We start from the raw sequence: 27,793 nt of genomic DNA, 5'->3' as shown, positions 1-27,793 counted from the left end.
GGAGCTGCACCTCGCTGCTGCTGCCTGTCAGGATGAGCCATGGGTCAGCATGGCAGAACTTCCTGCTGCTATGAATCATGGGCCTGGCAATGGAAAAGCTCCAGCTTCGGTATTTCCTGCTGCTCTCGTCAAACTCCAGTCAGATGAAGCAGACATTGCTCAAACTGCCCCTGGGAGGGGTTCAGCCTGCCCATGCATTGGACAGCTCGAAGCCCCCAGCAGCTGCCCACTCATGGTACCCATACCCAGAGCAAGGGGCAGAGTCTGGGTCGGCACCTTTGAGCCCAGCTTCTCAGAGCTTGGGCAGGGCTCCTGCAGCCTCTCCTGGCTCTTAGGGGCATCTAGGCCCCACAGAATTCACTGTCTTTCAACATTCCCTCTTTTCTCTTACACATGAGCAAAGCAGGCATTGGCCGGAGCTGAGTCCCACACACTCATGATGAAACCCTGGCTCAGTGGAAACCAGTGGTCACTCTCCTGCAGATTCCCACCTGGCCTGCATGGCTCTGTCAGATTTCATACCACGAAGGTCTTCTATGGAGCTGGGACTAGCAGGACCATTCGCAAGAGGTGCAACATTTCCACAGCCACCGGGGAGATGATTCACGGGAATGGGCAGTGCTGAGCAGCGGGATTGGCTGCGGTCAGTTGTTCAGCTTCAGTGACTTCTTGAAGGGGAAATGGAAAGAGTGGACAGTGCAAGTTAATTAATAGACACATCATGAAGTCAATATGAATCAGAGCATCCCCAAGGAGATGGAGATCAGATTGGGAAAGCAGCAGATGATGCCTTTCCCTGGCAAAGGGCTCCGTCACCGAGATGTTGCTCCAGCCCCCTCCTCCTGCCACCTGAGTCAAGGACCTGCTGAGCACACCGGCTCCAGGCCAGGCTGCTGCAGGGCTGAGAAACTCAGTGGGCACTTTAACAAGAACTCAGGTGATACAGGCAGGGAAAAGAGAGGAAGGAAGCATAAGAATAACCCTGTCAATGGCTCATTGCAGTTTTGGTTCCTTCAGGTAGCAAGGGAAGTGCTCAATACAGGGGTGCACGCAAACACAGCTGCAGGGTCTTTAGATCTGTATTTACTGGGGCAGCAAATGTTCAGCCCTACACACGCAAGCTTGCCCCGCGCATGCAGAAGCACCACATTTCTAAGGGAAACGCCTGTTCTCCCCGCTCCCCCCCCACCCCAGCGGCGGCCATTTCACTTCAGGTCCCCCCCCTTCTCCCCCCTCCGAGGCCTCCGCCGGGCGCTGCACAGCAGAAGGGGGCCCCCTAGTGAAGGGCGGCCCGGCCCGGCTCAGCCCGAGGACGCGGCTCCGGCCCGGCCTGGCTCGGCGAAGGGGAGGGCCCGGCCAGGCCTAGCCGCGCCTGCTCTGTGCGGTGCGGAGCGGCCATGGCGGGGCTGGAGGTGCTGTACTGCTCGGCTCGAGCCGGCATCTCCTGCCCGCAGGATGCATTGGTTTGCGGGATCCACTGGGAGCTGATCCAGCACGGCTACCGCTGCCTCGGCGCCGGAGAGCAGGTACGGGCCGGGCAGCGCCGCCGCTAGGCCCCGCTAGGCCGCGCCGATCCTCGGCCTTTCCTAGCGCTGCTCACCGCCGCCGCGCGGCCCAACCCGGCAGCCGCTGCCGGAGGGGGGGAGGTGTGGGCCCTGCGGGTTGTCCCGGTACCGGCAGGACCTGGAGGTGGAGCGGCCGAGCAGAGCGGCTGCGGTGTGTTGTTGGGGGGGTTTCCGGAGTGTGGTGCTTTGGGGATGCTGTTGCTGCAGGGGTACCAGTGCTGAGGTGGGGGGTCGGGAGCCTGGAGCGGTGCTGGGAGAGTGCCAGCTGGGGGCTGTGTTGGGCTGCAGAGTCATGATTTGGCAGAAAAGCCCCCCACAACCAGACAGCCCCCTGTGCTCGGGAGCTTTGGAGTGACAAGTGACAGGGAGCATCATCTCCTGGTCTCTGGGTCTTTGTTGCCTTCTACTCAGCAAGGGGTGGCTGTGTCCCCTCCTGTTCTAGCTGCTAGCAGGTCTCACTGTCCTGTCTGTCTTCTTGTAGCCAGGTCCTGAGGAAAGGAAGTCAGAGCTGCTGCCCGCTGGCTGGGAAGCCAACAAGGAGGTGTATACGCTGCGCTACAAGTCCACAGATGATGCCCGGGAACTGCTGCTGAAGGCCATTGTGGTGGAAGACAGCATGATCCTCAATGTCATGGTGAGCACCCGAACTGATCGCTGCAGAAATTGGAGTCCTTTCAGATGCAGTGTCTGCTGCTGTCCAAAATGTGTGAAAAACAGTAGAGCCAATTTCTTAAATGTTTTGCTGCTACTTGTTCTGCCTTCCAGCATTATTTGTCCCTTAAGGATGATTGGATGGTGCAGACCCATGGCCTGTTAGGGGCTGCAGGCCTACTGCAACAGCAGCAGATGTGGCCTGGCCTGAAACTAGTCAAACGCAGCCACATCTGGCCATGGATACAGTTTTCCTTGCACTCTAGCCCACTGTCCCTTTGTGTGTCCCTTTTCCAGTTGATGATGTGTTTTTACATCACTTCCAAAGAAGCACATGGCTAGGATGTTGTTGCCCCATGTCCCTTCTTTCTGACTCTCACTGTCATGGGATTTTGGTCTTTCACCTTCACAGCCTGGGCTGGGGGACGTGAGCAGGGAGAGCTTTGCTGCATGTTGTATTCTTTTTTTTTTTTTTTTGCTGCTGGGGATTTGGGCATTGCACAGGGACACGGACAGGAAGCAAGCAAGCTTGTTCATGTCCTGACCTCCCTACCTGAGGTTCTGCTTGCTCCCTCTCTCAGTCCTAGCTCTGCCTGGCTGCTAACACCGTGCTTCTCCTGTCTTTACTAGGATCGTGCTTCTCAGAAGGTGACAGACGTGACCTTGGCAGTGGCTGATTACATCAACCCAGAGCACCTGAATGATTTCCACAAGTAATCTCAGTTCTCTGACGTTTTCTGCAGGAGAAAAAGTCTCACCAGCATGGGGAGGGGGACAAATGAGGTCAGAGATCAGGTTAGGAGGAGCCTGGAGGACTCTTCTCTCCAGCACAAATCTAGGGTGTCAGCTGGGTACGTTTTGTGCCAGGGATGCCAAAAGAATGTCTGTCCTCTCACCACCCCTGTTCATCACCTTTGTGCCTGAGTGCCATGGCCTCCCTGTCCCACCACCTTACCTCTCCTCCCTGCAGGGTCTACAAGAACATGGAGGAGTTGAGGACAAGGATCGTTTCAGGTATCATCGCTCCCCTCGGGGTCCCCACAGAAAAGGCCAAGAAGGAGTCCCAGGCAGAGAAGAAGGATCCTGACTCACCCCTGGATTACAACCCCCGCGGGATCCCTCCCCGGCACCCTGCAGGCGCGAGAGCACCATCCTGGTGAGCGAGCAGTGTGTATCCACTGAAGGTCCTGGCACAAACGTCACCTCTGATCCCCGTCTTGCATAGATGGAATGGGGAGTGAAGGGGATCCAAATCCTCTCCACCTGCCAGCTTTTCTTTGATTTAAGCTGTTTGCTGAGGGATGGGATGATGAGTTTGGGAACTAGTTTTGCCCTCCTTTGGAAAGATGTGGGGTGGAAGGAGGGAAGCCCTGCTCTGTACAGGTTGAGGGACCATCAGGGCTTGGGGGCTGGTGGAGCAGGGATGGCAGGGGGAAGGACGGTGCTGTTGTATGTGGCTGACAGGTTCTCCCCTCTGTTCCCCCATAAGCCTTTGACTGGAAGTCAGAGACGCTGTGGTGGCTCTGCTGGCTCTGGGGCACTAGCTGTGGCTTCTGCCTTGCATGTCACCTCGTTTCTTCAGCCTCCCAGCTGTCTGAGCTTAGGGTGCAAGATACTCCTTCCAGGAGTGCAAGAACAGTCATTGTGTTGCTGGCTGGGATGCACTGGCATGGAAACTGCATGAAGTCAGCCCTTCACTGGAAGTCTTGTTCACCGTATGCTCTATTTCAGGCCTTCTCCTTTGAACCCCTTCGCTGTTGGTGGGCAGGACCTGGACCCTTTGGGGTGAGTATGTCTGGGGGAGGTGGTGCTTTGCATGTCCTGGGAGTGTCCCCAGCTCTGCCCTTCGCTGAGGGACTTTCCATGAAACAGCTGCAGTTGGTCTGGCTCACGCATTGAACAAAGTGTGTCTGAGTGCGGGTGGCAGTGGAACGGTTCCTCATTACAAATTGCAAAGGAGCAATTGACAGTTGCTAAACCTCAATATGGTTCTAATATTGTAATAAGATCCCGTCGCTTGCTTAGATGATAGGTTGCAATCTGCGTCTGTTTAATAATCAGCCTGTATTCATTTAACATGCACTAATTCCTTCAGTAAATCAAAGCTGAATACATCGTTAAGTGAATGTAAGTCTCTAATTTAAAATGGTACCAGCTGCTGCATTTACAGCCCAGCAGTCTGGAGGAGAGGCTTAAAGTTGAGGCCACAGATGCCCGAGTCCTGATTGTGAGCCTCCTGGCTTTTTGGAGCACTCAAGAGCAGGGATGCTGGAGAGAGCCTGAGTGGAAGCCAGGCTGTTTGGGGGACTGATCTTCCCAGATGCATCTCTGCGTCTTTGGTTTGGTTGGGCAAGAAGAACATGTCATCTGCCAGTCCAGATAAAAGCACATCTTCAGACAAAAACCAGTCCTTGGAGTTGTTGCAAAGCGCCTTGCAGCCCAGGGGAGTCCTCTTTAGAACAGCTCTCCTGTGGGGATTGCATTTTTTCCCTCTTGCAAGACTTGATTCTCTGTGGGTTTGGCTAGAAAAGGGCCAGATAGAAACGTCCTGCCCTGCTGGAAGAAGCCTGGGTGACTGGAAGGAAACCTGATAGCATGAGGAAAAGGGGTTCAGTTGTGGGGGAGACCCTGTTTCTCCCACTGCCTCCAGCTCTTCATTGTCAGTTTCTGCGTAAAGGACAAAAAAATGATTGTAAGTGGAAGCAGATTTGTGTGCTGACACCTGCCAGCACTGGGGCTGGAGACCCAGACTCCCAGGCATATGCTCATGGGGCCTGGCTGTCCTGGGGCGCTCTGGGCAGCCAGCCTGGCGTAATGGAACTCATTAGCACAGTTGTTAATGACTTGTATGATGGCAGCGGTGTCCAGAGACTCCAGCTGAGTTTGCATAAAGCTGGCTATGAGGAATGGCACTCGCAGCATGGGGCAGCTCTGAGGAGCTGCCGTGGTCAGCAAATGACTTCCAGGCAGTGCTCTGGAAAGGTTTGCAGGGTCTGCAGGCTCTTGCAACACTGTGCTCCCCCAGGGGAGCAGGGATGGGACTACGAGTGGCAGTGAGGGCCAGCAGGTCCGATGCATGGTCAGCAGCCCACTGGGGACTTACCAGCCATGGCTTGTGTTCTGCCTGGCTCCTTGCAGGAACTTGAGGGAAGAGGGAAGCTACTGCTGTTGCTTCCTTCTGCATGTCCACAGCTTGAATGAGAGGTTGCAGATATGGTGGTGCCTTGGATCTGGATGCTTGCTCATGCCCTGGGTTAGGTGTGCGTGCTGCAGCCATAGGACTCCCATCTCAGCGTAATGTTAAGCTACAGCTAACACCCTGCGCTGAGCATGTGTTGTGGTGCAGCATGGGGAAGGGTGCAGGAGGAGTACGTTGCTCTTCTCTTCCATGCCAATCTCATCTCATTTGCTGCCTTTCCTCTCCCCAGAGGTCGCAGTGGTGGAATGATCGTTGATCCTCTCCGGTCTGGGTTCCCGCAGCCTGGCATTGACCCATCAACAGGTCTCCCCAGCGGCCTTCCCCCGGGAGCAGTTCCACCAGGAGCCAGATTTGACCCCTTTGGCCCCTTAGGGGCTGGTAGGGCCGGGTATGTGTTTGGCCATGCCTGGGCTGCCACTGCAGCCAAGTTCCACAGCATGCTCCTACTCTGCCCCCATTCTGCTGCTCCTCCTGGGGTTGTGCTCTTGCTCCTGGTTTGACTTTGTTTGAAATTCCTTTCTAGGCCAGATCCCGACCACCTCCCACCTCCAGGCTATGATGACATGTTCATGTGAGGAGTCACTGAGTGTTTTCTCAGCTAGCTGCAGCCGGAGCAGTCTCCTGGAGCGAGGAGCACTTTCCCCTCTTCATTCCCCTCTTCGGTGGACTTTGATCTTCTCAGCAGCGATTTTCCTCTCCCTGCTCAGGGCCATGCTCCTGTGCTTCAGACTGGCTATAAAGGTTTTCATATGCACAGAACAAAAGAGGAGGCAGTAGGTCCATTTCTTTCTCTGCTCCTCCAAGGGTAGCCAGTCATGGGTACGCAGCAGACATGGGCCTGCCCTGTGCCAGGGCTGCATCAGGAGCAGTGTGGCGTGCTGAGAGCAGCCCTGGGCTTTGAGGTTTCCTCCTCTCCTCCAGGGTGTCATAGCTTTTGCTGCTGGGATTACACATGCAGTCAGTGGTAAGGAGGGAGCTGGCTTCTTGCCACTCCCGTGCTGGGGAGCTTCAATGGTCTCGCTGTAAGCATCAGCCAGAGAAGGCTTTCCACGCAAAGATGGTTTCTCTCTCACTCTTTATCCAGAGCACTGATCAGCATGGAGGGCTAAAGCCTATCTCATAGGGTCTTTGTGTGCAGAGCCTCAATGGTGGCTCGGGTGGGCTTCTGCATGGGTATGTACACTGGATGTGAAGAGCTCCAACTGCAAAGCCTCTAACATGCATGAGAAGAGACATACAATGAATTCCTGGCGTTACCTGGCCCCCTGTAGCCATGCTGTCCTTCATTCCTGAGGATGTGTGCCAAACCCACAGGCGGTGTGGAGGGCTGCCCATTGGGCACCGTGTTGGGTTGGGGTGGAACAGAGGGGGCTTGGGTGCATACCTGAGCTCTGGGTCCAGAGCAGTCTCTGCCTGGTGGAGCTGAAGGATTTGGGGCTTTGCTTTGCAGCAGGTTAATAGGAACATGTTTCGCTACTGTCAGTTCTATGGCATGAGACTTGTGTGGCTCTGCCCAGCTGGACTCTGTGCTGCCATCACCAAACAGCTTGTGGAGGAAGGACAAGACCTGCACGGGTCATAGGATTCTCAGCTCTTTCTGGAACCCCCTCCCTTTCCTGCAGCTCCCCGTGTCAGATAACTTTGGGGCTGGAGCCCGTCAGGGTTCAGTACTATATTTTCTTCTCATGGTTTGATTTCTTGGAATGATGTTCATGAGTTTGAAATAAAAATCTAACAACGCTGTTGTGTTGGCAGTTGCTGGGGGTGACTCCCCTGCCCCAGTTGGCTGCCTCATTTCCCCCCACAAGAAGAGGAGCCTCAAAGCTGCACTTAGGAGCTCTGTTCTGTCTGTGCTTGCCCTACCTGGGGTGGTGGGTTTGAGCTGGGAGCCTGCTTTGTTCTTTCTCTTTAGCAGCCGTGCTTTTCTGAGATGATGAGACTGTATAAAGAAAATTAAGTGGAGAATGGCCCAGCCCTTGTTTGGCTGTGCTTCTGCTGGTAATTGGCTCTCCAGGGCACTGAACACCGTTGTTACACTGCATGCAGCTGCATAGGCATAAATAAAAAAGGGGAAGTGCTCCCCTCTCTCCCTTTTCCCCTAAGGCTTTTCCTTTTAAACCCCTTTTGCCTACAAACACGGCTGATAACAGCTGAGTTGCTGTGTATGCAACCCTGGACTGCGTGCATGCGGGGCAGGGGGGGGAAGGACTGGCCATAGAAATTTGGCACTGGGTGAGCTGGAGCAGGGTGAGGCTCCTGCTGTGTCCCTGCTGTTCTCCCAGCTCCTGGGCAGCCCCGACCTTGCTGTGTGAGGTTGGGATGCGCGGTGCTGCAGGGAGAGGAAGTGGTTCTGCCTTATCAGAGAGGCTCTCTGCGGGAGACAGCTGCTTTCTGCTGCCTGCATTAATCATATGCTGCAACCTTTCAGGAGGGAGAAACACAGCCTGCTTTGATGGGGCTAATTAAAACGATCCAGCGCCAGGAGAGGCTGTGTCGGGTCTTGATAAACAATCTTTTGTCTGCAGCTCTTAACCCCAGTGGGTTTGCAGTGCCTTGCAGCTTGGGGGAGCAGGTGGGAGAGGAGGGGATTGAAAAGAGGATGAGTACCCTGCATGGAGCTGGGGTGGTTGTGGGCCTGTGGCTGAGCCTTGGGGCTGCTGTGGTCTCTGCTGCCCATGCTCCATAGAGCAGAGGTGTGGGGAAATGTGGATCCTGCACCAAGCGTGGCCATCAACACCAGCACTAACATGAATGACTGAAGCTGTTAACATGCAAGGGAGCACAGCGAGTGGTGCATCTTGAGCTAATTTTATGGGGGGTTGTAAAGAGTAGTTGGGGCTGGAGTGTGCAATCCTGGCACAGCCCTCACTCCTCCTGCAGTGCCAAGGAGGTGCTTCCACATCACGGTTGAAAGAGGCGCTGGATTATTGGCAATGGCTCGATGTCCCTGGAGAGTCCTTCAGGCCATCTGCCAGCCCACCCAGCCAACAGCACCTGCCTCTCATGCTCTCAATGGCAAAGCCCTCGTTCCGCTAATTACCCTGCAGACGATGCTCCAAGCCAGGATCCTGCATGCCCCGTGGATGGTGCGAAGGAAGAACGGGTGGATATTGCACAGATGGGAAAACAAAGCAGCCTCTGTTGTAGAGGAGTGAGAGGTGTATGGGGCCTTTCCCTCCTGCACAGAGACACTCCAGGACCCTGAAGACGGGTGCTCAAGAGCTCTGTGCTGAGCCAGCTTCTCCATTGGAAGCTGGAGATGTGCAGAAATGCTGTGCAGCAGCAAGGTGCTCTCCAATGGGACGGGTTTCACTGTGCCTCCAGGGACACAGGACTGCCCCAACCCACCCATTAGCAGCTGCACAGCCCCAGGGTGTGACACTGTGGGGCTGGGGCCTCATCCTGCCCACTCTGCCCTGCTCCAGCCCACCTTGCTGGACCAGATTTGTCTCGCCACCTGGTCATTTTTTGGGTTGCTTCCTAAATAAATCATCGCTTCGGCTCAGTGTTTCCAGCCTGCTGCACTGCTCTCCTCTGGTCCCACCACTGCCCCTGTGCAAAATCACTCTCCGGTCCTACAGGTCTCAGTGGGGAGCCCCTTTAATGGCATTCCTTCCTCAACGCACTTCATTCGCCTTAAATATTTATATTTCAATCCAGAGGATTTTCCCCCAGTTCTCCAGGCCCTCCTCAAGGGACAGCAGAGCAATGTGCTGGCACAGCAATGACAGCCTCCTTCCATTAACAGCCCTCCAACAGCCCCGCACTCTAACACAAAGGAGAATTTCTTGCGCCCGCATAATGCAGGTGTTCAGCAGATGCAGCCTGCCAGCAGCCTGTGCGAGGCCATTTGAGGATTCCAGGACCCAATACTAAACACAGAGCACAGGCAGGTGACACAGGGATGGGCAGAGGGACGTGTGGTCCTTCACAGCACTGAGAGGAATGGACACTGTTGTGCAGGATGGGGATGGTGGCACGGGCTGCGGGCTGTCCCCAGCCATGGGAGGGGTGGGATCACCTAAGGATGCTATGGGAGCCCTGGAACAAGATCTGGCCCCAGCAATTGAACCACACGTAAACAACTTTCCCCTTGCCTTGGGCTGTCTGGAGAGAGATATCTCTGCACATTTGAAGCAAGTAATTTACGGGACAGATTAAAAACTGGTGGCAGTTTGTGACAAACACCACCTTTTGTGGGGCTGTGTTTTCCTATGGGACAATTCCTTGCCTTTCTCAACATCCTGCTCAGACCGATTTTTTCTCTCCACAGAACGTTGTGCTTTAATGATGCTTCATGTTTAATTCCCGAGATGCAATGTTACCTTCGCGCTGCACACAATGGCTCTTGTGAGCAGCACAAAGGCACCCCAGTGGGGCAGAGCTGCTTCTCTAAAACAGGAAAAGAAGGACCACGCTGCGCACGGCGAGTTATCCTCTCTCCTCCAGACAGAGCACCCTGGTTTCTGAGGCCGTTGTGGGGCTGCTGGTGGGATGTTAGGCACGGGGGTGGGGGGTCCCAGCCTTCATCCTGCTCTCGTGGGATGTGAAGGCTGCAGGTCAGGAGGAGGTGGCCCCGTGGATGGCGGTCACGTTGAGGTCCCCTTCTCTTCTGCTCAGAGCGGTGCAAGCGCCAACTCTACAGCACAGAGTTTTACAGGAAACTATTGCTACGAAAGGTTGCTGATGGCAGAAATTCAGATGCTACATCCCAAAGAGGAGCTCGGCCTCGCGTCCAGCCCGGCACAGGGCATGGAAATCCCACGGGCGTCTCGCAGTGCCGTCACCCCGCTGCTGGTGGAAGGCGGTCCCGGTGCTGCGGGACAGGACCCCGTCCCGGGAGGGGCAAGGAGGGTGTCCGATGGCGAAGCCTCCCCAATGGCATCGATGTTGCGGTGCGGCGAGGGGGGTGCCGGTGTGCGGGGCTACGATCCGGATCCCTCGGGGTGCTGCTGGGGCGGGGGGCTCAGCTGGCTCTCCAGCAGCGCCTGGGCCCCCTCGGCCGACACCCGCCGCAGCCGCAGCCGCACGGAGCCGTAGGTGCTCCCGGCACGGCGGGCGGCGCGGGCCCGGCGGCGGGCGGCGGCGGCGGCCAGCAGGAGGGCGGCGAGCAGCAGCCCCCCCAGGGCCAGCAGGGCCAGCCCGGCCACCGTGCAGCGGTCGAGGCGGGCGCGGAGCCGCGCCGCCCTCTCTTCCAGCCGCTCCATCTGCCGCGCCGGTACGGTCGGGTCGGGACGCGCCGCCCGCGGCACAGCCCCCGCCAGCACCACCAGCGCTGCCCCGCTCAGCGCGCAGCCCAGCGCCAGCGCCAGCCCCGGGCCCGGAGCCGGGCCGAGCCCCCCCGGGCCGCCCCCGTCCGCCGCCGCCGCTTCGCCCGGGCTCCGCAGCTCCGCCGCCCGCGGGGACGCCATGGAGCCGCCGCCCTGCGAGCAGAGAGGTGAGCGGCAGAGCGGGCTGCATCCCCTGCACCGCCTGCCCCGGCCGGGATGCACCCCCACCCTTCACCCACAAACCCGGCCTCCAGAGCGAGCTGCTCCCGCCCGAACCCCCGAACCCCAAGGACTCGCGTGCCCGAACCGGGCTGTTCCCTCCCTGGTCCCATCGGCCCGAACCTCCCCAGCCCCTGTGACCCACCTCCCGAACCGGGCTTCATCCCGCGTTCCCCCGCCGGGTTGTTCCCCCCTCCCTCCCCACCCCGGGAGCCCGTGACACCCCCCGGGCTGCCTTCCCCGATTCGGGCTGTCCACCCCCCTCCACGTCCCGGACCTGCCGTCCCCTCCGCTCCCCCGGTTCCCTCCCCGCACCGAGCTGCGCTCCCTCTTCCTCGGTCCCAGCCGCCTCCCCGGTCCCGCCCCGCCGCTGCCCGCACCGAGCTGCCCCCCCGGCCGCCTACCCCCGCCGGGTCCCCGGTGCCGGTGCAGCCGCGGCGGAGGGAGGGGAGGGCGGTGGGACCCCGCGGTGCTCCCGGCGCTGCACGCACACACGTGCACACGTAGCGGCGGCTGCCCCGGGGGTACACACGTGCACACACGTGTGCACACACACACACACACACGCACGGTTGCACACCGGCACCGCCCGTGCAACGCATCACCTGCAGCGGAGGGATCCCGGGGCGGGGAGTTTGCAGATGGAGGGGGCAAAGCAGCACTGCTAACAGCACGGAATGCACCCAGGGGATGTCCCTATGGGGTGCCGGCCATGCATCCCCCAGCCCATCAGCCCCACTGGGGCCACAGGACGGCATCAGGCTGCAGTCTCGCAGCACAGAGATCCCCGGCACCGGGTTACTGATTCCCTTTTCCCACTGCCACCGTCTGCACACGCTCTGCTTCTCTTTGACCTGAAACTGGACCCAGGCCCGAGCCCCCGCAGTGACCTGCTGGCAGGAGCACGCTTTGAGCCGTGTCGTTAATGAGACGTGTGCTATTTCTGCCTTTGGAGCAGTGCCTGGAGACGGTGGTGCGGATGTAAATCCCGAGTGATAGAGGGTGGGCTGCTGAAAGCTGCCGGGAAGATCTGTCCATCACATTGCTGTTCCCTTCAGCACATTCGCATGCCTCGAGCACCATCACAAGCTCACGTATGACAGCGTGAGATGATGCTCAGATGCTGCTGCCAGCACCAGGTGGGCTCACACACCCGTTCCCTGCACCCTGAGCCCCCCACACCCCACTCCCCCATGAAACAAACCCCACAGCCACGCTCAGCTCCATGCAACCCAGAGCACTGGGGCAACGTCCTTCGCAGTGACATCCAACAGCAGCTTTCTGCCACCGTGACATCAACAGGGACCTCCTGTGGAGTCTCTGTGAAGCTGAGTCAAAACCAGAAAGGCTCTAAGAGGGCGCAAGGGGGTGCAGAGATAAAGGGGTGCATGTGGACTTCCGTGCAGCTGAAGGCTGTGCACACCCAGGTGCTGGTGAGGGCTGCTTGGCTCTGGCCCTGCTGCTCAGCGGGGCATTGACAGGTGACAGCTTCATCCTTCCCTCAGCACCTTCTGCATTAAACAAAAGGCGATGTTAAAATTGACCTCTGGATCATTTTGTAGCCGTTTCCTTCCATTTTTATTTCTATTTCTAATTTTCCTCCACGTGTCCAGGCTTTCTGCCTGGATTAATTCATTGAATTCGGCTGATGCTGACCCGCTCCTCCCAAATTGGGTCCGGGGGGTCGCCCACCTCTTTTGCTGCCTTGTGGATGCACACCACTCTGTTATGTTTTGTTTGCAGTGAGGGATGTGTGGCTCTGACCGCCCTCCCAGCTCCAATCCTGCGCTGTGTCGTAAGGCAGTCTTCCCAGCGCAGTATCCCTGGGGATGCATCCAGAACTGGGCTGAGAAAAGAACGGCATTAAAAATAAATGTAAGTGCATCCTGACACGTTAACCACATTTAGAGAGGCTTCAGTGCCAACCCGCTCGGCTCTCAGAGACAAGTAGGTCACAGGACACAGATTGTCCCGAATCAGCAGGAAGGGATGGATGTGGAGCAGGCGGGCAGGAGGGAGAGGGGATGGGAGGAGAGCTGTGCGCTCTGCTGCCTCTGCCACTCGTATTTCCTTGGGAGGAGCAGAAAGGATGATGATTTGCTCCTGAGCTCTGGGTTTTGGGGCTCCTGTGGTGACGAGGCGCCGGAATGTGCATGGTCTGTGTGCAGACTGCTGTGATCCCACAGTAGATGGGGTAGATGGGGCAGCAGCCATCGGGGGGACATCACGGATGGATGAGGGGAAGGGGGACACTGGAGGGGGTCCTGCACACTGCTGCTTTGGCTGTGCTGCATTCGAGGGATGGGTGCTGGGGGACCGGGATGTGCAGCCCCAAACCTCCAGCCCCAAATCCTGCATGGTGTTGATGGGATTGGGATGTGCAGCCCCAAACCTGCAGCCCCATGTCCTGCCCTAGGCTGGCAGCTGCCCTAAATCTACAGCCCCAAATCCTGCCCCGGCCTGGTGGGGTTGCAGCATCCCCGAGGAAAGGAGAGGAGGGATGGAGACGGCCCAGTCAGCCGCTGCCAGAGCAGGAGCACAGCGAGGAGAGACAGCCAAGGTCAGAGACAGCTGTGCCAAAACTCAGAACGAAATCTGCGGGAGAGCCGGAAATCAATAGAAAGAGGAAGGAGGGGAAGAAGGAGCGGGGCAGGGGGGGCAGAAGGATGGAGGAGCGATGAGGGGATCTCCGGCGGCGCTGCTGTGTGGGCGGGAGAGCGGGCGGGACCGTCACCACAGCGCCCCCACAGCGCCGCGCCCTCAGCTCCCGCTCAGCCCCTCTCCTCAGCGCCCCGCAGAGCCGCCCCGACCCCTCAGGGCCAGCCGGGGTACCGCAGCACCACAGTGATGTCCCGCAGCCCCTCAGTGCCTCCTCATGATCCCCCTCAGGGCCGTGTAAAGACCCCATCCCCTCATGGCAGGGCTGGGCGATGCCGTCCCCTCAGGGCTGACAAAGCCCCCCATCCCCTCATGACCCCATGAAGAGCCGCTCCCCTCAGGGCTCCACAGTGCTCTCCATCCCCTCAGAGCCTCACGAAGCCCCCACTCCCTCATGGTCCCATGAAGCCCCCATCCCCTCGTGCCCACACCTCCCATGGCACTCACACTATCCCACCCCGTTCCCCCCCACCTCTTTACAATCCCCACCCCCCACCTCTGAGCCCCATCCCCATGACGTCTCTCCTTGTGCCCGCAGGTGCTGTCAGCTCCAACCCACAGCTCCAGCTCTCTCTGGAGCCCCAGCACACAGAAATTCTCCTCAGGACCTTCTCACCCTCAGGCAGCCCAAGGGAGGAGGAGGGCAAAGCGCAGGCAGAGGCGTTGCAGGAGGCCCAGCAGACCCACACACCATGTTCTACATGCATTTGCTCGTGAACAGGCGTGGGCCGCTGGCCAAGATCTGGCTCGCTGCCCACTGGGAGAAGAAGCTCACCAAGGCTCATATCTTCGAGTGCAATTTAGAGACTACCATTAAAAAGATCGTTTCGCCAAAGGTATGTGATTAGAGTGGGAGAGCATCTCCTGGTGAGCCCCGAGGTGCGAGTGCTGCAGGGAATGGGGCTATTGCTGCTGTGAGCACGTAGTAAGAGGCATTTGTGGCTGCTTCAAAACCAGCGTGAGGCAAATCCCTACTCTGATTTTATTCAGTTCTGACTCAGATAAAGTCTCAATCCCATTAGATGATAATAATAGAAATACCTTGCTTGTTATTTTACTCTTGGAGGTCTGTGGAATGTACTCGTCTACAGAATAAGAACGTTTTTACTGTAGCATTCAAATTGGGGCCATGAAGATGATCAGAGCACCTCTGCTATGAGGAGATGAGGGAGATGGGGGTTTTCAGCCTGGAGAAGAAAAGGCTCTGAGGAGACCTCATTGCGGCCTTCCAGTACTTGGAGGGAGCTTACAAGTGGGAAGGGCATCAACTTTTTACATGATCTGTAAACTTTAAACTAAGATCTTTAAACTTTAAATTAAGATCTTTAAACTAAGAGAGGGGAGATTTAGGTTAGATATTAGGGAAAGTTTTTTTACTCAGAGGGCAGTGAGGCACCGGCACAACCGCCCAGTCAAGCTGTGGGAGCCCCATCCCTGGAGGCACTCAAGGCCAGGCTGGGTGGGGCCTTGGGCCCTGATCTGGTAGTTGGCAACCCTGCCCATGTCAGAGGGTTGGAACTGGTTGATCTTAGTCCTCTCCAACCTAAGCCATTCTACAATTCTGTGAAATGCATTTTTCCACTGATGGAGCTCCAGAGAGCGCCCTGCAGGCCTGGGCACTACTGTGTTGGTCTGAGCTGCTCCACGACACGTCATGGGCTTGTCAGTGTGTGCCACTGAGCTCTCCTCAGAGATTTGGAGCTGCAGGTACACAACATGACCTGGGAACTGACAGTATGATGTTATAGTAAGCAACTGTTGACATATAATAACTATCCTTGCACTTTCAGTGGACTCCTTCCAGGCCCACCGTTATAAGCAGATAAGTATATAAATAAGCATAATTGGAGACTCTTATGAGAGATTCTGCATTAATCCTTTGTGTATCACAGAGAAGTTGTGACTCAAACAAGCACAGATGCAGGCAGTATCCATGACTCAGTCCTTGGCCTCTCAGTTGCAATTGCAATTGCATCCAAGGGAACAGTGAGAACATTTTGCACTGTCACTAATCAATGGTGAAGGAGATGCAAAGCTTTCTGCTGGTGCAAGCAGGATTTTTTCCCCATGAAAATACCTGTTTGATAGTGTAAATTTCATCATCTGTCTTCCATGGGTTATGATTAATTGAATATAACTGGTTTGGGACTTAGGCTTCAGCATGGCAATGCTTTGGGGCAGAAGCAATTAGAAACTCCTAGCTCTGAATACTGCTTTGTTTCTGATCCTCTGCAAGAGGACAAAGCTCTCTGCAGTTGTGTTTTACCAGAACTCTGTTACAGCTGTGCAGTATTTCCATTTCAAATGTTTTTTTTTTTTTTTTTTTTTTTTTTTTTTTTTGACATAACTATTAACTCCTGAACATCTTTTTTAAATCATCGAAGTTTACAATAGCTCTGCGCACCTCTGGGCATTTACTCTTGGGAGTGGTGCGGATCTACCACAGGAAAACAAAATACCTCCTGTCAGACTGCAGTGAAGCTCTGACAAAAATGAAGACAGCCTTTCGCCCAGGTATGTGCAGAATTCTGCATCTTCCCACCTGCATTGCTTTCTGCTTTTGTTAACTGTGGTTGTTTCAGTTACGTACACATCATTGATCTCAAAAGACGTTGAATGTATTGGTGCATACTGCTGATGGTTAGTCTGGCTTAATTTAATGCAATTTCAACTCTTTGACTCCTTTAAAAGAAGCAATATCTTAAATGGTCCTACAAGAAGCAGCTTGAATTCAGCTTCCATTGCTAGATAATTAATTGTCACCACTGATGACTCCAACAACATGTCTAAGAACGTGGTAGTGCCAGATCTGACTGTGTTTTGAGCTCTGGCCACAAAGCTAGCAAGAAGAGAACTAATATGATGGAATCCTTTCCAAAGAGTCTGTGTGTTTGTCATGTTAAGGTGACAAATGGGGAGGCACTGTTGTCTAAAAAAAGACTTAAAATACCAACATCCATTGCCAGCCTTAATGTGCTTTGTGACCTAGATTGGTTGCAGAATACTGAATACCCACTCTGCATGATTTTCAAGGATGCGATTATGATCAGTTAATATTTCTAAACGTAGAAATCACTAGAAGAATCACTTGCAATAAGTATGTAATACTGTTTTTAGTGGGTGCTGTAGCAGCTTGTAGAGGACTGCACAGCACATGAACAGAAGGCAGTGGTAACAGCTGCAGCAAAGGAAACTCCAACTAGCTACAGGAGGGGAACAGTTCACAATGGCAGTAGTGAAATGATGAAACAGGTTGTCCAGGGATGCTGCAGAATCTCCATCATCGGAAATAGTCAAAAGTGATCTAGCTTAAGAATTAATTCTGTTTTGAGCCAAAGGTTGGATTAGGTGACCTTCAGAAATCCCTCTAACCTGAGTTGTTCCAGCATTCCTTGGCTGCTAGGTATTTGCAGCCAGTTTTTATGATTATTTGATGCTGGAGAACAGTGTTACATAGACCCTGGATAGAAAATCAAAGCATAATCACCCCACCTGAAGTTATAGTGACCTACATAGCTGTGCATAAGCACAATGTATTTACAGTTTTTCAAGAGCTGTACCACTGTCCAACAGCAGCATCCTCTTCTCTGTCTGTCTGTAAAATATGGCTCCTAATGTATATGCAAATTAAGTATTTTAATTCCACTTTGGAATCTTGCTGACAAATTGCCCAAGCTTTTTGTTCTCTATAATGGCAACAGACCTTTCTGGCAGGTTTATAGACTTACCACATCTACATGGGAGAACATTACTTTTATGTTATTGATGTTTATGTCGTTTTGTTTTCTCTTTCTTTTAGGACTTGTTGACCTTCCAGAAGAGAGCTGTGAGGCTGCTTATCAGTCCATTACATTACCTGAAGAATTTCATGACTTTGAAACAACGCTACCTGATTTAAAGTAAATTCTTCCCTACTTTTTCTTCATTATTTCATTGTTTTCAGAAGTAAAAGACATCCTTACAGTTATCTGATCAAGACTTGCATGGAATTGTTTTGATTTGACAAATGATCTCTTCTAAATTCTGAGTTGAACTTTACAAGGCTGCAGTCACAACACTGCAATTTTGTAGAGCTCCTCCAAGTCCACTTAATCAGCAAACTTTATCAAGAAAATAATATATTGAGCCCATACTTCCAGATGTTCTCATTTACAATTGTCTGAGCGAACCCTGCAAAGAAATTCCTGTCCATGGGAGGAGATGTAAAGGTTAGCCTGAATACTGTTGTAATACCATGGAGCCCGTGGTTCGCAGCCTCACAATGTCGTACTGTTCTGCTGTGTAAATGCTTTTCATTTCTGGTCCCTTGCTCTTTGGGCCCTGGGTGTTTTATCAGCTCTAGGAAGCTTTGCTCTCAGTGAAAAGCCAATGTGTTTCTTTGGCCTTTCGGAATGAATCAGCACTAATGTAGAAAAAGTGATAAAAGCAGAAGGCTAAGATGTGTTTCCATGCCCCAAAAGATCCGGGATAGTGGACTTCAACAGAGATTTTCTCTGCATCTCACCATAAATGCAGCTTGAGGGGATCTGTAAGTCTTTAGTATTTTCTAAGTACAGCTGGGATGTAATACTAGTTATTCCATTTATTCAGATATTCCAACGTGCCGTATCTTTATGCCTTTTCTACCTACCCAAAGAATCCTTATGATTTGATGTAAAGATGACAGCGGGACATTAATTCGATGCCTCCTATGTGACAAGTGCCTGGTTGTTAGTAGGGCCTGAGTGTGACCAAACCCAAATTTTCTGGCAGAAGAATAGAGAGCTAGGAAATACAGAGAGGAGCATGGGTGCTTCCCTTGTCCTCTAGATATGGCTACTGTTTCTTGAAGAGATTGCTTTCTGAGTGCACATCTGGATTGTTTGTTCACAAAGTTCCAGGCATGGGGATTACTTTGAAGTTCATTTAGCTAAATGCTTTCCCCTGATTCACAGACCTCTCCCTACCTAGCATTTTGTTACAACCATTCCAGACTCAGTCTTCACTGTACAACGTACATTGGAGACTGCATAGGAGGCCTGGCTCGCAAAGAAAGCAGCTGCCTACTTGCTTGGAGGTAGCCCTTGTAAGCAACAGACAGCATCTGTTTTCCACATGCTCATTTTGAGCTTTTAGAGGAAATTCAAAGCAGTGGTTTTATGAATCAAATCTTAAATAGCTTGGATGCTAATGGCTTTGGGAGACAGTTGTTCTCTCTCCACAGAAATGAGGATCAGGTGGGGGTACTTTCAATGCCATAGGAAACAGGAGTTATCTTTGGGGGTTTTTCAGCAGAATGCCAGGTTTGCAGACTGGTTAGCAACAAGTTTTCACAGCTGAGCAAAATGGTGAATGAGTTTCAGTTCATCCTGTATTTTGTATAATGTTTCTTTCATCAGTGCCATTGATGTTGCTGAGCATTTTACCTTGAATCAGAGCAGAGCTGAAGACATCACACTTAAAGAGGATTATGAAAGCAATGTACTTCTCTGTGATAGGAACTTTGGTGAGAGAAGTTGAGAAATTAGAAATATTCCATAAGGAAAAGTATGTTTTATGCAAAATGTCGTACAGTGAGTAATTTCTCTATGTGAAAAAACTATCACTAAAAGAGTATTTGTTTATGTTTGTGCTGACTGGCCTATCATGTGGTCTCATGCTTAAATTGCCCTGTAAGTACTCTGCCTAAGTAATAGATTGCGATATTGGAAGCGGAGAATCAAACCCAATGGTTGGTGTTAGATGAAATTGACTTTTGTCCATTCCATCTGAGGCATGGGATGTCCTACAATCTTTTGAAAGCTATTTGAAAAACTCAGGAGATGGAGAAATGCACATTTCCCATAGATCTGTACAGGTGGAGCATAAGACTTTCTGTGTTTGTCCAGATGAGGAATCAGACGCACTGAGAAAACAGAGCTTCTTCGATGTGAGCGTTCTGATGAGCAGCTGCAACCTCGTGGCTGATCACAGCTCTGCAAGCGTGAGTGGAGACAAACCTGCTCTGCATGAGAGCTCGTACTGCTTGGAGCAGGACTGCTTCGGAGATGAGGAGGCTGGTGCAGACATGATTGGTACAGAAACAGAATCGCTTTCTTTCAAAATGTTTTTATTATTGCAGGAAAATAAATGAAACAGCATGAAAGTCATTGTCTGCAAGCAGAAATTCTTTCTTCTTCTGTTTTTATACTGCGTTTTTTCCAACTTGTCACCATATCTATGATCATTTAGATGCCACTAAGTAAAAATTAAAGGTTTACATTTTTTTAGAGTTAAATGCATTTGATTTATATTTATTATTGAGTCATTTGATTTATATTTATTATAAGCAACGTTAGGCTATGTCAGACTACTGCATGACAACTAAGGCTTAGAATGATTCAACTGTGTGTTTTCTATTTAAGAAATCCTGTTGAGGGATGAACAAAACGGCCTAACTAATGGCATTCTTGATATGGAGGAAGAACTTCCTTTGTCACAAGACCTGCAAGAGAACAGCACAGACGGTGAGTTGGCAGCACCTCCTCCTCCTGCCTCATGTGAACTCTGCTCCTGTATCGGTGCCTCAGTTACTCCCATTCTGCTTTGCATGCATGGAAGAATATCCCAAGCCTTTTTCCTCCGTTAGTTTCCTTTCCTTCTTTTTTAATATGTGTCATTCACCATTTTAAGTATAATTTAATTGGACCTAGGAATTCCAGATACGTAACTTGACAGTACTTAGAAACACTTCTGTATGATATCCTGAGATCCACGCCGCAGCTCAGGCAGTAATAGCACTTCTGTAGGGGAAAGGAAACAGAATGAAGCAACTTTGAATGTTACCTTGCCAATATGTCTGGCTTTGTATTTCAGCCACAGATTACTTTTAGTAATTCATACAGGTGTTCTTAGTCCTGGTTTGGTTTGGTATCGGTCTGTTTGTTTCACTACCTGCTTCAATAGAGTCTTGTGACAGCAGAATGAAAGCAGCAACAATGCAGATGTACCGGTTAAGGTCACTGTGAGATTACAGACTAAATCGGAGTTTGCAAATTCAAAGCTTTCCTTTGTCTGCTGTCTTGAATGTTGTAAGACGGAGAATTTATTCCATCCTGTCAACTTTCTGATCTGGGTTTTCTTATAGCTGAGTTCAACCACGCAGACACTGCAGTGAAGACAGAAAGTCATCTCATGAATGAAACAATGCTTTTGCCTAAAGAAGGATTTGTGCTTGAGCCAGTTGATGATACAGGTCAGAACTTGATCGGTTTCTTGCTGTTTGCATTGCTGTATTTGGTTTTCTCCTTGTTAGTGTAAATATTTGCAAGACATTGTTTTCACTTTTGTTTTCTCCTGCTGCCAGAGTTCTGTTCTATAATCATTCTTACACAAAACCAGTATCAGGTTGATTGGTATTATCTGATCTGCCCAGTTCTCTGCTTACAGTTCCTTCCTCATACCAAACCAAGTGCTGCAGTTCTGCTGGCAGTGCAGCCCATTCAGCAGTGTTACCAAAAGTTCAGCTGAGCTTTTATTGCCAGTGACACCTCCATGATCTCTTATGTGTAAAACAACCACCTTATACTTTGAGTTTTGGGATCTCTTGTCTTTATTAAGATTAAAAAAGAAAAACGTCTCTTTTCATCTGTGTGTAAATCTAGATCTCAGCTATTCTGATGGTGGCTATTAGTAAATGAACGAGTTCATATTGATGATATTTAGAATGCTGGCATTTTCCAGCCTGCCAAGACAAGATTCAGGAAGCTATGGCTGTACAACCAATCAGCATCTCTATTTTGTGTTTACAATCTACATCTTAGTATAATTGCCAAAGTATTAAACTGACAAATACAGATATTAATTATGAGATAATGAAACCTGTTGAGTTCATCGGGAGTTCTTGGAACAATTAATTCCTGGTGGATTAAAGATAGCCTACTCAGACCTGTTCATGTATCATGTGTTCCCATTAAGTCATTGTGTTCCTGATTCCTCAGCACAGTATTCATGTATTCATGTCTCCTGTAATTAAACATGTGTGGGTTTCCTGTACAAGAATACAGAGAGTAAACTTTACAAACTCTGTGGGGGGAACAGGCCATCCTCTTCAACTTTGTGAAGTCAGGAGGTCTCCAGCTGTCCATTTACTCACAGTGGTTCTCTTCACACTTAAGTTTTCTGTGGATGGGACCTTATTTGTTTATGTCTCTTCTGTAATGGCTATTGAAAAATGTGCCTCGATCAGAAACAGGAGAGTTCAACAACTCCTTGTCAGGTTTGAATACTGTAATTCCAAACAATGAACATGGGGCTGAAGGGGACAATTAGCTGAGGGTCTTCAGCTGTCCCCATCTCTGCTAGTCAGCACTCCAGGTAGGTGTGTCTGTGACAGAGGCCAAGGATCACAGATTGTTAACAATGGGAGGGACCTCTTGTGACCATGTGTGTACTGAGGTCAGTGCTTTTTTCTTTTTTGAATACTTGATCTCTTTAGATTTCAACCAGAGGAAAAACAATAAAAGGAAGAGGAAGTTGCTTGTGGATGCAGACAAAGAGCTCAGCCTCAGTGCTATATACCACCAGCTTAACAACAGCGTGGGCACCCTTGTTACATTAGACCTTGCACCTCCAACTAAACAAATAATGATGTGGAAAGAATCAGGAGGAGTGGAAACACTCCTGTCCCAGCCTGCACAGCATTTGTTTCATGCTGAGCTACAAACGGTAAAGATTTTTTCCTTGTTGGTTTGTGTGCCGCTGTGTTGGTGATGGGACTGTTGCACATCCAGGATGTAACTGTCAGGGGTTTGCACACTTGGTTTTATGTGAACCCCAAGGCAACTGCAAGTTCGTAGCATCGCTGGAGGTATTGTCTCACAGCACTGTTCTATTGGATACCTAATGGTTATTTGCATACTCATCACTAACTGCTTCAGCAGAAGGACCATCTGTACAGCTCCTGGCTTCAATCTCCAGGGCTCCAGCAAGTTAGAAATGATAAGGAGAGCTTGCCTTTCAGGTGCTCCAGAGGTTCTGATCGCTGCATCCCGTGGGTGAGCAGGGCAGGTCAGAACACCCCTTCCTGCACTCGTAGACCTTACTGCTCTTTTCTATGCCAGGGAAATATTTGCTTCATGGAAATATGGTCTGTCAAATCCTTCCATGCCCCTGTGTATTATCTGACAAATCTTTCAAAGAAGTTGTAAGTTTAGGGATGATGATAAAACAAAGAAAGATCAACTTGTATGCAAGGAGATGGAGGAAGGTGCAGTGCTAACTCTGCACAGCAGCCTCATGTTAATTGCACTGTGTTCCCTCTGTTGGGTCTGCAGGCAAACAGCTCAGCAGGTTCCGTGGAGCAGAACAGCTTCACCTCTGAGTCGAGATGCACAATAGCAGCTTGTTCCTTAGCTGCTCCTAAGACATTTCTTCACAGAATTCGTTGCCAAAGGGCCATTCCTTTTTTAAAGATGCAGATCTGAAATGGCCTAATGCAGAACTCTGAATTCTGGGGTGAGATAATTAACATGCAACTCATCTTCATAGCTTTGCTTTGATGCTTGCAAATAATCTGACACTATATTCTGACAGTAAGCAAATAAAAATAATTGCTTTCAGTTCTTTGCAAAATGCTTCAAGAGAGGTAGATTTGCAATGGGAAGAAATGTAACACAGATGGAGTCCGAGGTGGAAAAAACAAGGAAGGAGCAAGATGCCACAGGTAATGTTTTAATTCTATTGTGGCAGAATTAGAGTTAATAAATACTCTGTTTCATGTGATGTTTCAGACACGCACAGTGTGCAGTATTCTACAAATCAAAGGTCAAAACATTTCAACCATCAACAAAACTGTCTGTATTCATTATAAAAATGTTTGGTTTTTTTTAATGGCAGATGAGCAGTCACTTCATCTTAAGCCTTCTGTTTGTTTGTCAATACAGAGATGCTGATAACAGACGAATCGAGTTACCTGCAGGAGTTGGACTGCTCTGAGGCTGAGAGAAAAACTGACAATGATTTGTTTGCACTGACAGCACGGAATAGCAGCAATGACACTGTTAATGGCTTTGGTGGAACCCTAGTGAGTGGTTTCCTTATGTTTTGCAGACCCAAATGTACTTCCTGGCTTCATTTTGTGTTGGGGTTCCTTTTCAAACAGGTTAAGAAGTTGTTAACGTACATTTGAAAAGCCTTTCGCTTCAGGAAAGTTTATTTAGAAGCATTTTAGCAGACTCTTACAATGAGTGAGCCCTTAATTAAAATGTCTCTTAATTGGTATAGATTACAGTATAAGCACTAAGTATGGCTGGAACCTTCATATAAACCATAACCTGTTTGTAAAGAAAAGATGTTTTTTCATTTCTAAAGATGGTTACGCTTATCTTTTGTGTCAATAGTCGAGAAAATACTCAACTAATAACAAATTATGCAGTTCTGCCATCTTTAATGTGAAAGGGGTGACTTAGGAGGGTATGGAACTCCCTAAGGTTGACAAAGAATGACAAAACTGGACTTGATGGCAGGAGAAAATTCAAGGCTTGTCCCTAAACAAGGGTAGTTCCTGTGTGAGAGAAGGCGTGGTAGAAACAGCAGCTATTAAATTATTTTGGATCAATCAATTATTTGAGCAGAATTGTTATCATACAGCATAATAATGCATAAATTGCAATACCAATTGACCCACCTTTCTATTCTGACAGCAGGATGAAGCTGCTTTCTCCGAGAGCTCCATGCTGCTGAATAATTCAATGGGCCGAGAAGCTCCAGTGCAGCATGCTGAGATAACACACGTATGTATACTTAAAGCTGACAGTTCTCACACTGCAGAACCGAACTGCATTATTTCACAGAAATATATATAAAAAAAGAAGTTATAATTCCATGAATTTATGGTGGGTTTTGGTGTGCCACCAATTTTTGACACATTTGCCCTCTAACTTTGTGTTGTATTTCCCATCAAGGAGCTAGAAATGGAAAATAGAGACAATGAAGAAATTAAGTGGAGCAAAAGAACTCTTCAGTTATTAAAAACCCTACAGGTAACAGTGCTGGATTTTGAAATTAGAAGCCCAAACCAGGTATTGATTTCCAGTGGACCATTTCAGAAAACCTCCTGCTTCCACTGTGTAGCGTCACTGTGTGTCATATGCAGAGTAGAACTGCATTTGGTTGGGTGTTGGTGGAGGAAACCAGGATTCTGAGTGCCTGACATCACGTCCACTCTCCCACAGCTGCTGGAATTGCTAGAATGTTCTGCACTTTTGTTTGCAGTGCTTGCTGTAGCACTGACACCTTGTTCTCTTCAGCTTCCCTACAAAGCCCAGTTCCTACTACCTGCAGGTTTGCAGGATCTCTGCTATGCATTGCAGGGTGCCTTCATTTGGCTGTTCGTCTGCCTGAGCTCTTTCTGAGATGAAGGCTATGGAAAAGAGTGGTGGTTGTGCTACAGATGGTAACCCCTTCTCTAAAAGGTTTTAATGCCCCAGAGCTTTCAAGATGCTTCAAAACAAGCAGGGCAGGCGTTGCATCAGGAAGGCTTGTCCTGCCTTCCGTGCAGAAATAACTTCAGAGCTGGTGAAGCTGTGTGATATCACATGCTCCATCAGCAGGAGCATGGCAGGCACTCTGGGAGGCAGCACAGGCCGTCCCAACACTGAATGTCCAAACCCTCACTGGGTCACCTCATTGCTGAGCTTCTGCCAAAGCAAAGCACACCAAACCCTGCTCCCAGGCCTGGCTTTTCCCCACGGCTTGAGTTTGGCTCCGCAGCCTTCTTGGTTGTTTAATTATGTGAACATCTTTAAAAGGTTTTGTGCAACACCCATAAATAACTACGCGTGTATATGTACAGCCATTAAAAAACAAGCAATAATAATGATGAGTTAGCTGGAACTGAAATTGCCTGTGGTGTGGCTGGTGTTCTGTATCCCAAGAACAGGGCATGCAATGACTTTTATTGGTTTGCATCATGAAAACCATTACAGATGGGCTTCCTCGTATGCTTCACTGCTGTTTCACTGAGTTCAGTGGGTATGTGTAGATGTTAGGAACATACGTAGGTGCTAGCAATATTACAGCAATCAAATGTTAAGAGCCACTATGTGAGTGTAAATGCCTGCTAAGATCCTATTCTAGGCCTTCAAGCAGGAAATAATGGCTCTGAGCAGCACTGTTCAGTTCAGACTCGATGAGCTCTGCTTTTCCATGACCCAACTGCTTCTCTTTTCCCTCCTGCAGCACCTGAACAAATCTGGAGTGAATTCCTTCAGCTTACGGGAGCTCTGTCGGAAAAATAGCCGGAAAGAAGTCGCAGTGAAGTTTTACATCTTCCTTGTTCTGCAGAAGCAGATGGTTGTTGAGTTGGTTCAGTGTGCTCCGTTTGCAGACATCACAGCCACTGCTGGCCGAATGTTCAGTGCTCACTGAAGTCACGCAGCAGCCAGATAAGCTCATCAAAACACCATTCTGTTCTTTTTTTCCTGCAAAAAAATGGAACTCTCATCAAACCATGGTGGACTGAGCAGAGTTCTTTCATTCCTGTGCCCTCTCAGAACCACGTGGTAACGAATTGGTGCTGCTGTGTGGCTGCAGTGTTGGTTAGCAAGGTGTTCACTGGTGTGTTCAGTTTCAATACATATATGTTTATAAAACAAGCTGTTACTCACTCTTTTGATAAATAGGTAGCTAAAATACACTCTCCCCCTCAGACATTTACATCATGAGGGACTTGATGAGAGTTCTTTAAAGCCTTTCTTAGAGTCCAGTGTTGGAAATTAGGTTATTTGCAGCTTGTGTGTGTTAATTTGGTACTGTGGTCAGTAAGAGAAGGGAAGTCCTTTGAGCTATCTTCGAGTATATTCAAAATTATTTATTTCAAAGAATGTTCAGTATTTGATGCTGACTGTGTGCAGCAACTGTGTGCAGCATCACCACTTCCAAGAACCCCTGCAATGCTAGATTTTGTGGGGTGTGTTTACGCAAAGACTAACAGCTTTCCTTCTGCACAGGCCAATGGAAAAATGGTTGTTTGGCTGAAATGTTAGCAATCCTTTGTACTTTGATCTAATTTATTTAACACCTGTCCTGGCATTCCGTAACGTTGGTAATTTTCATGGGCTGAAAGCAGATGCACTGCAACAGCACAGCACAGAGTGGTTGTGTTCATTTGGTGCTCCAAAACATCCCAGTGCTCTGGGTGTGCCGACACCTCTTTGTATGGAATCAATAAAAGTCCAACCAAGGTGTTCCCTGTGCTCCCTGGTATTCCTTCTGAAGGATCAAAACTGGTGCCACCTTGCTTTTCTTTGGGCTCATCTTGGTGTTTGCTGTCATCTTCACATGTCCGAGGGTGGATGATGCTGTCATCCTGACTCTAGGCCTTCGTGTTGGTTACACCCCTGCATGCCCAGCCTTACTAATGTGGTGCTCATCACCTCGAGGGGTCAGGAGGGAAACGGCACAGAGAACAGGCCGGGAAGAGAAGAAACCATTCCTTCCCCCTGAAGGCACCTGAAATGATCATACATTGCAGCAGAGCTGCTGCCTGCACCATGTCTGCCATTGCCACACCAGCGAGAAGAGCTCTGGTGGCAGCCAGTTGAAAACTCATTAATTTGCTCTTTCAGAGAGAGAGGCTTTGCATTGGATTCACCAGGAGCTGCAGAAACAAAAGGAGGCTGGAGGAGAGCAGAAGGCAAGCAGGGATAAACCAGAGGCAGGTTGGCAGGATGTACATACACTGAGAGCAGCCTGTATGGCAGAGTAAATGAGGTGCAAACCTTGCTGCAAATAGCAGAGGAAGAAAGACGAGCATATTTACAAAACAGGTTTGTCAGAACTCCAAAATAACCGGCTGGGGAGTCACACGCGGAGCCTGCACAGGCAGAGGAGGCAGCTCGGTGTGTTGGCACTGCTTTCACATGTGCATGGGCTGAAACGTGGGCTTGGTTTTCCTTCTTGATCAGGTGTGCTCCGAGGTTGGGCTGTGACGCGGATCCAGGAACACGTCCCGCTCTGACCTTGCCAGCACACGAACCGTTTCCTTCCCTAAATCCATATGCACACGCAGACGTGTAGGATCCAACGCACGCAGCTGTAAGGTCGGTACGCGCACAGCGACCTCGCCGCGCTCCCCCGGGCTCAGCAGCACCGGGCTGTCCCCACCGGTGGGCTGCAGCGATTGAAGCGCGCCCTGCTGGGGGGCAGAGCTCAGCCTCCCGCCCCAGGTGCAGCTCCTTACGTCGTTAGGGAAGGTTCAGCCGGCTCTGCAT

General features: G+C 50.7%; 3 protein-coding genes across 11 annotated transcripts; 2 read left to right on the top strand and 1 right to left on the bottom strand.

Moving 5' to 3' along the window:
- The first annotated feature begins 1,381 nt into the window (after nucleotides 1-1,381).
- PSMF1 (proteasome inhibitor subunit 1) lies at nucleotides 1,382-7,156 on the top strand. The gene is made up of 7 exons (NM_001031582.2): nucleotides 1,382-1,526; nucleotides 2,047-2,199; nucleotides 2,847-2,929; nucleotides 3,187-3,372; nucleotides 3,948-4,001; nucleotides 5,645-5,803; nucleotides 5,939-7,156. Exons 1-7 carry the CDS (start codon nucleotides 1,398-1,400, stop codon nucleotides 5,988-5,990), a joined length of 816 nt encoding a protein of 271 aa, NP_001026753.1. The 5' UTR covers nucleotides 1,382-1,397; the 3' UTR covers nucleotides 5,991-7,156.
- Nucleotides 6,408-26,770, top strand: RAD21L1 (RAD21 cohesin complex component like 1). Of its 9 annotated transcripts, XM_040650699.2 has the most exons (16): nucleotides 6,408-10,852; nucleotides 12,648-12,779; nucleotides 13,321-13,464; nucleotides 14,101-14,398; nucleotides 15,947-16,076; nucleotides 17,362-17,461; nucleotides 18,941-19,047; nucleotides 19,430-19,615; nucleotides 19,946-20,047; nucleotides 20,668-20,775; nucleotides 22,018-22,247; nucleotides 23,142-23,244; nucleotides 23,465-23,604; nucleotides 24,224-24,313; nucleotides 24,485-24,562; nucleotides 25,761-26,770. In XM_040650699.2, coding segments are annotated over exons 2-16 (2,007 nt in total). In that variant the 5' UTR covers nucleotides 6,408-10,852; nucleotides 12,648-12,777; the 3' UTR covers nucleotides 25,950-26,770.
- TMEM74B (transmembrane protein 74B) lies at nucleotides 9,696-12,064 on the bottom strand. Its single transcript, XM_040650980.1, has 2 exons — nucleotides 11,309-12,064; nucleotides 9,696-10,838 (listed from the first exon to the last, which is right to left on the bottom strand). Exons 1-2 carry the CDS (start codon nucleotides 11,660-11,662, stop codon nucleotides 10,341-10,343), a joined length of 852 nt encoding a protein of 283 aa, XP_040506914.1. The 5' UTR covers nucleotides 11,663-12,064; the 3' UTR covers nucleotides 9,696-10,340.
- Nucleotides 26,771-27,793: the final 1,023 nt, after the last annotated feature.

Source organism: Gallus gallus, chromosome 20 (genome assembly GCF_016699485.2).
Source record: "Gallus gallus isolate bGalGal1 chromosome 20, bGalGal1.mat.broiler.GRCg7b, whole genome shotgun sequence".
NCBI classification, from domain to species: domain Eukaryota; kingdom Metazoa; phylum Chordata; class Aves; order Galliformes; family Phasianidae; genus Gallus; species Gallus gallus.
This window is presented reverse-complemented; position numbering and strand designations above follow the sequence as displayed.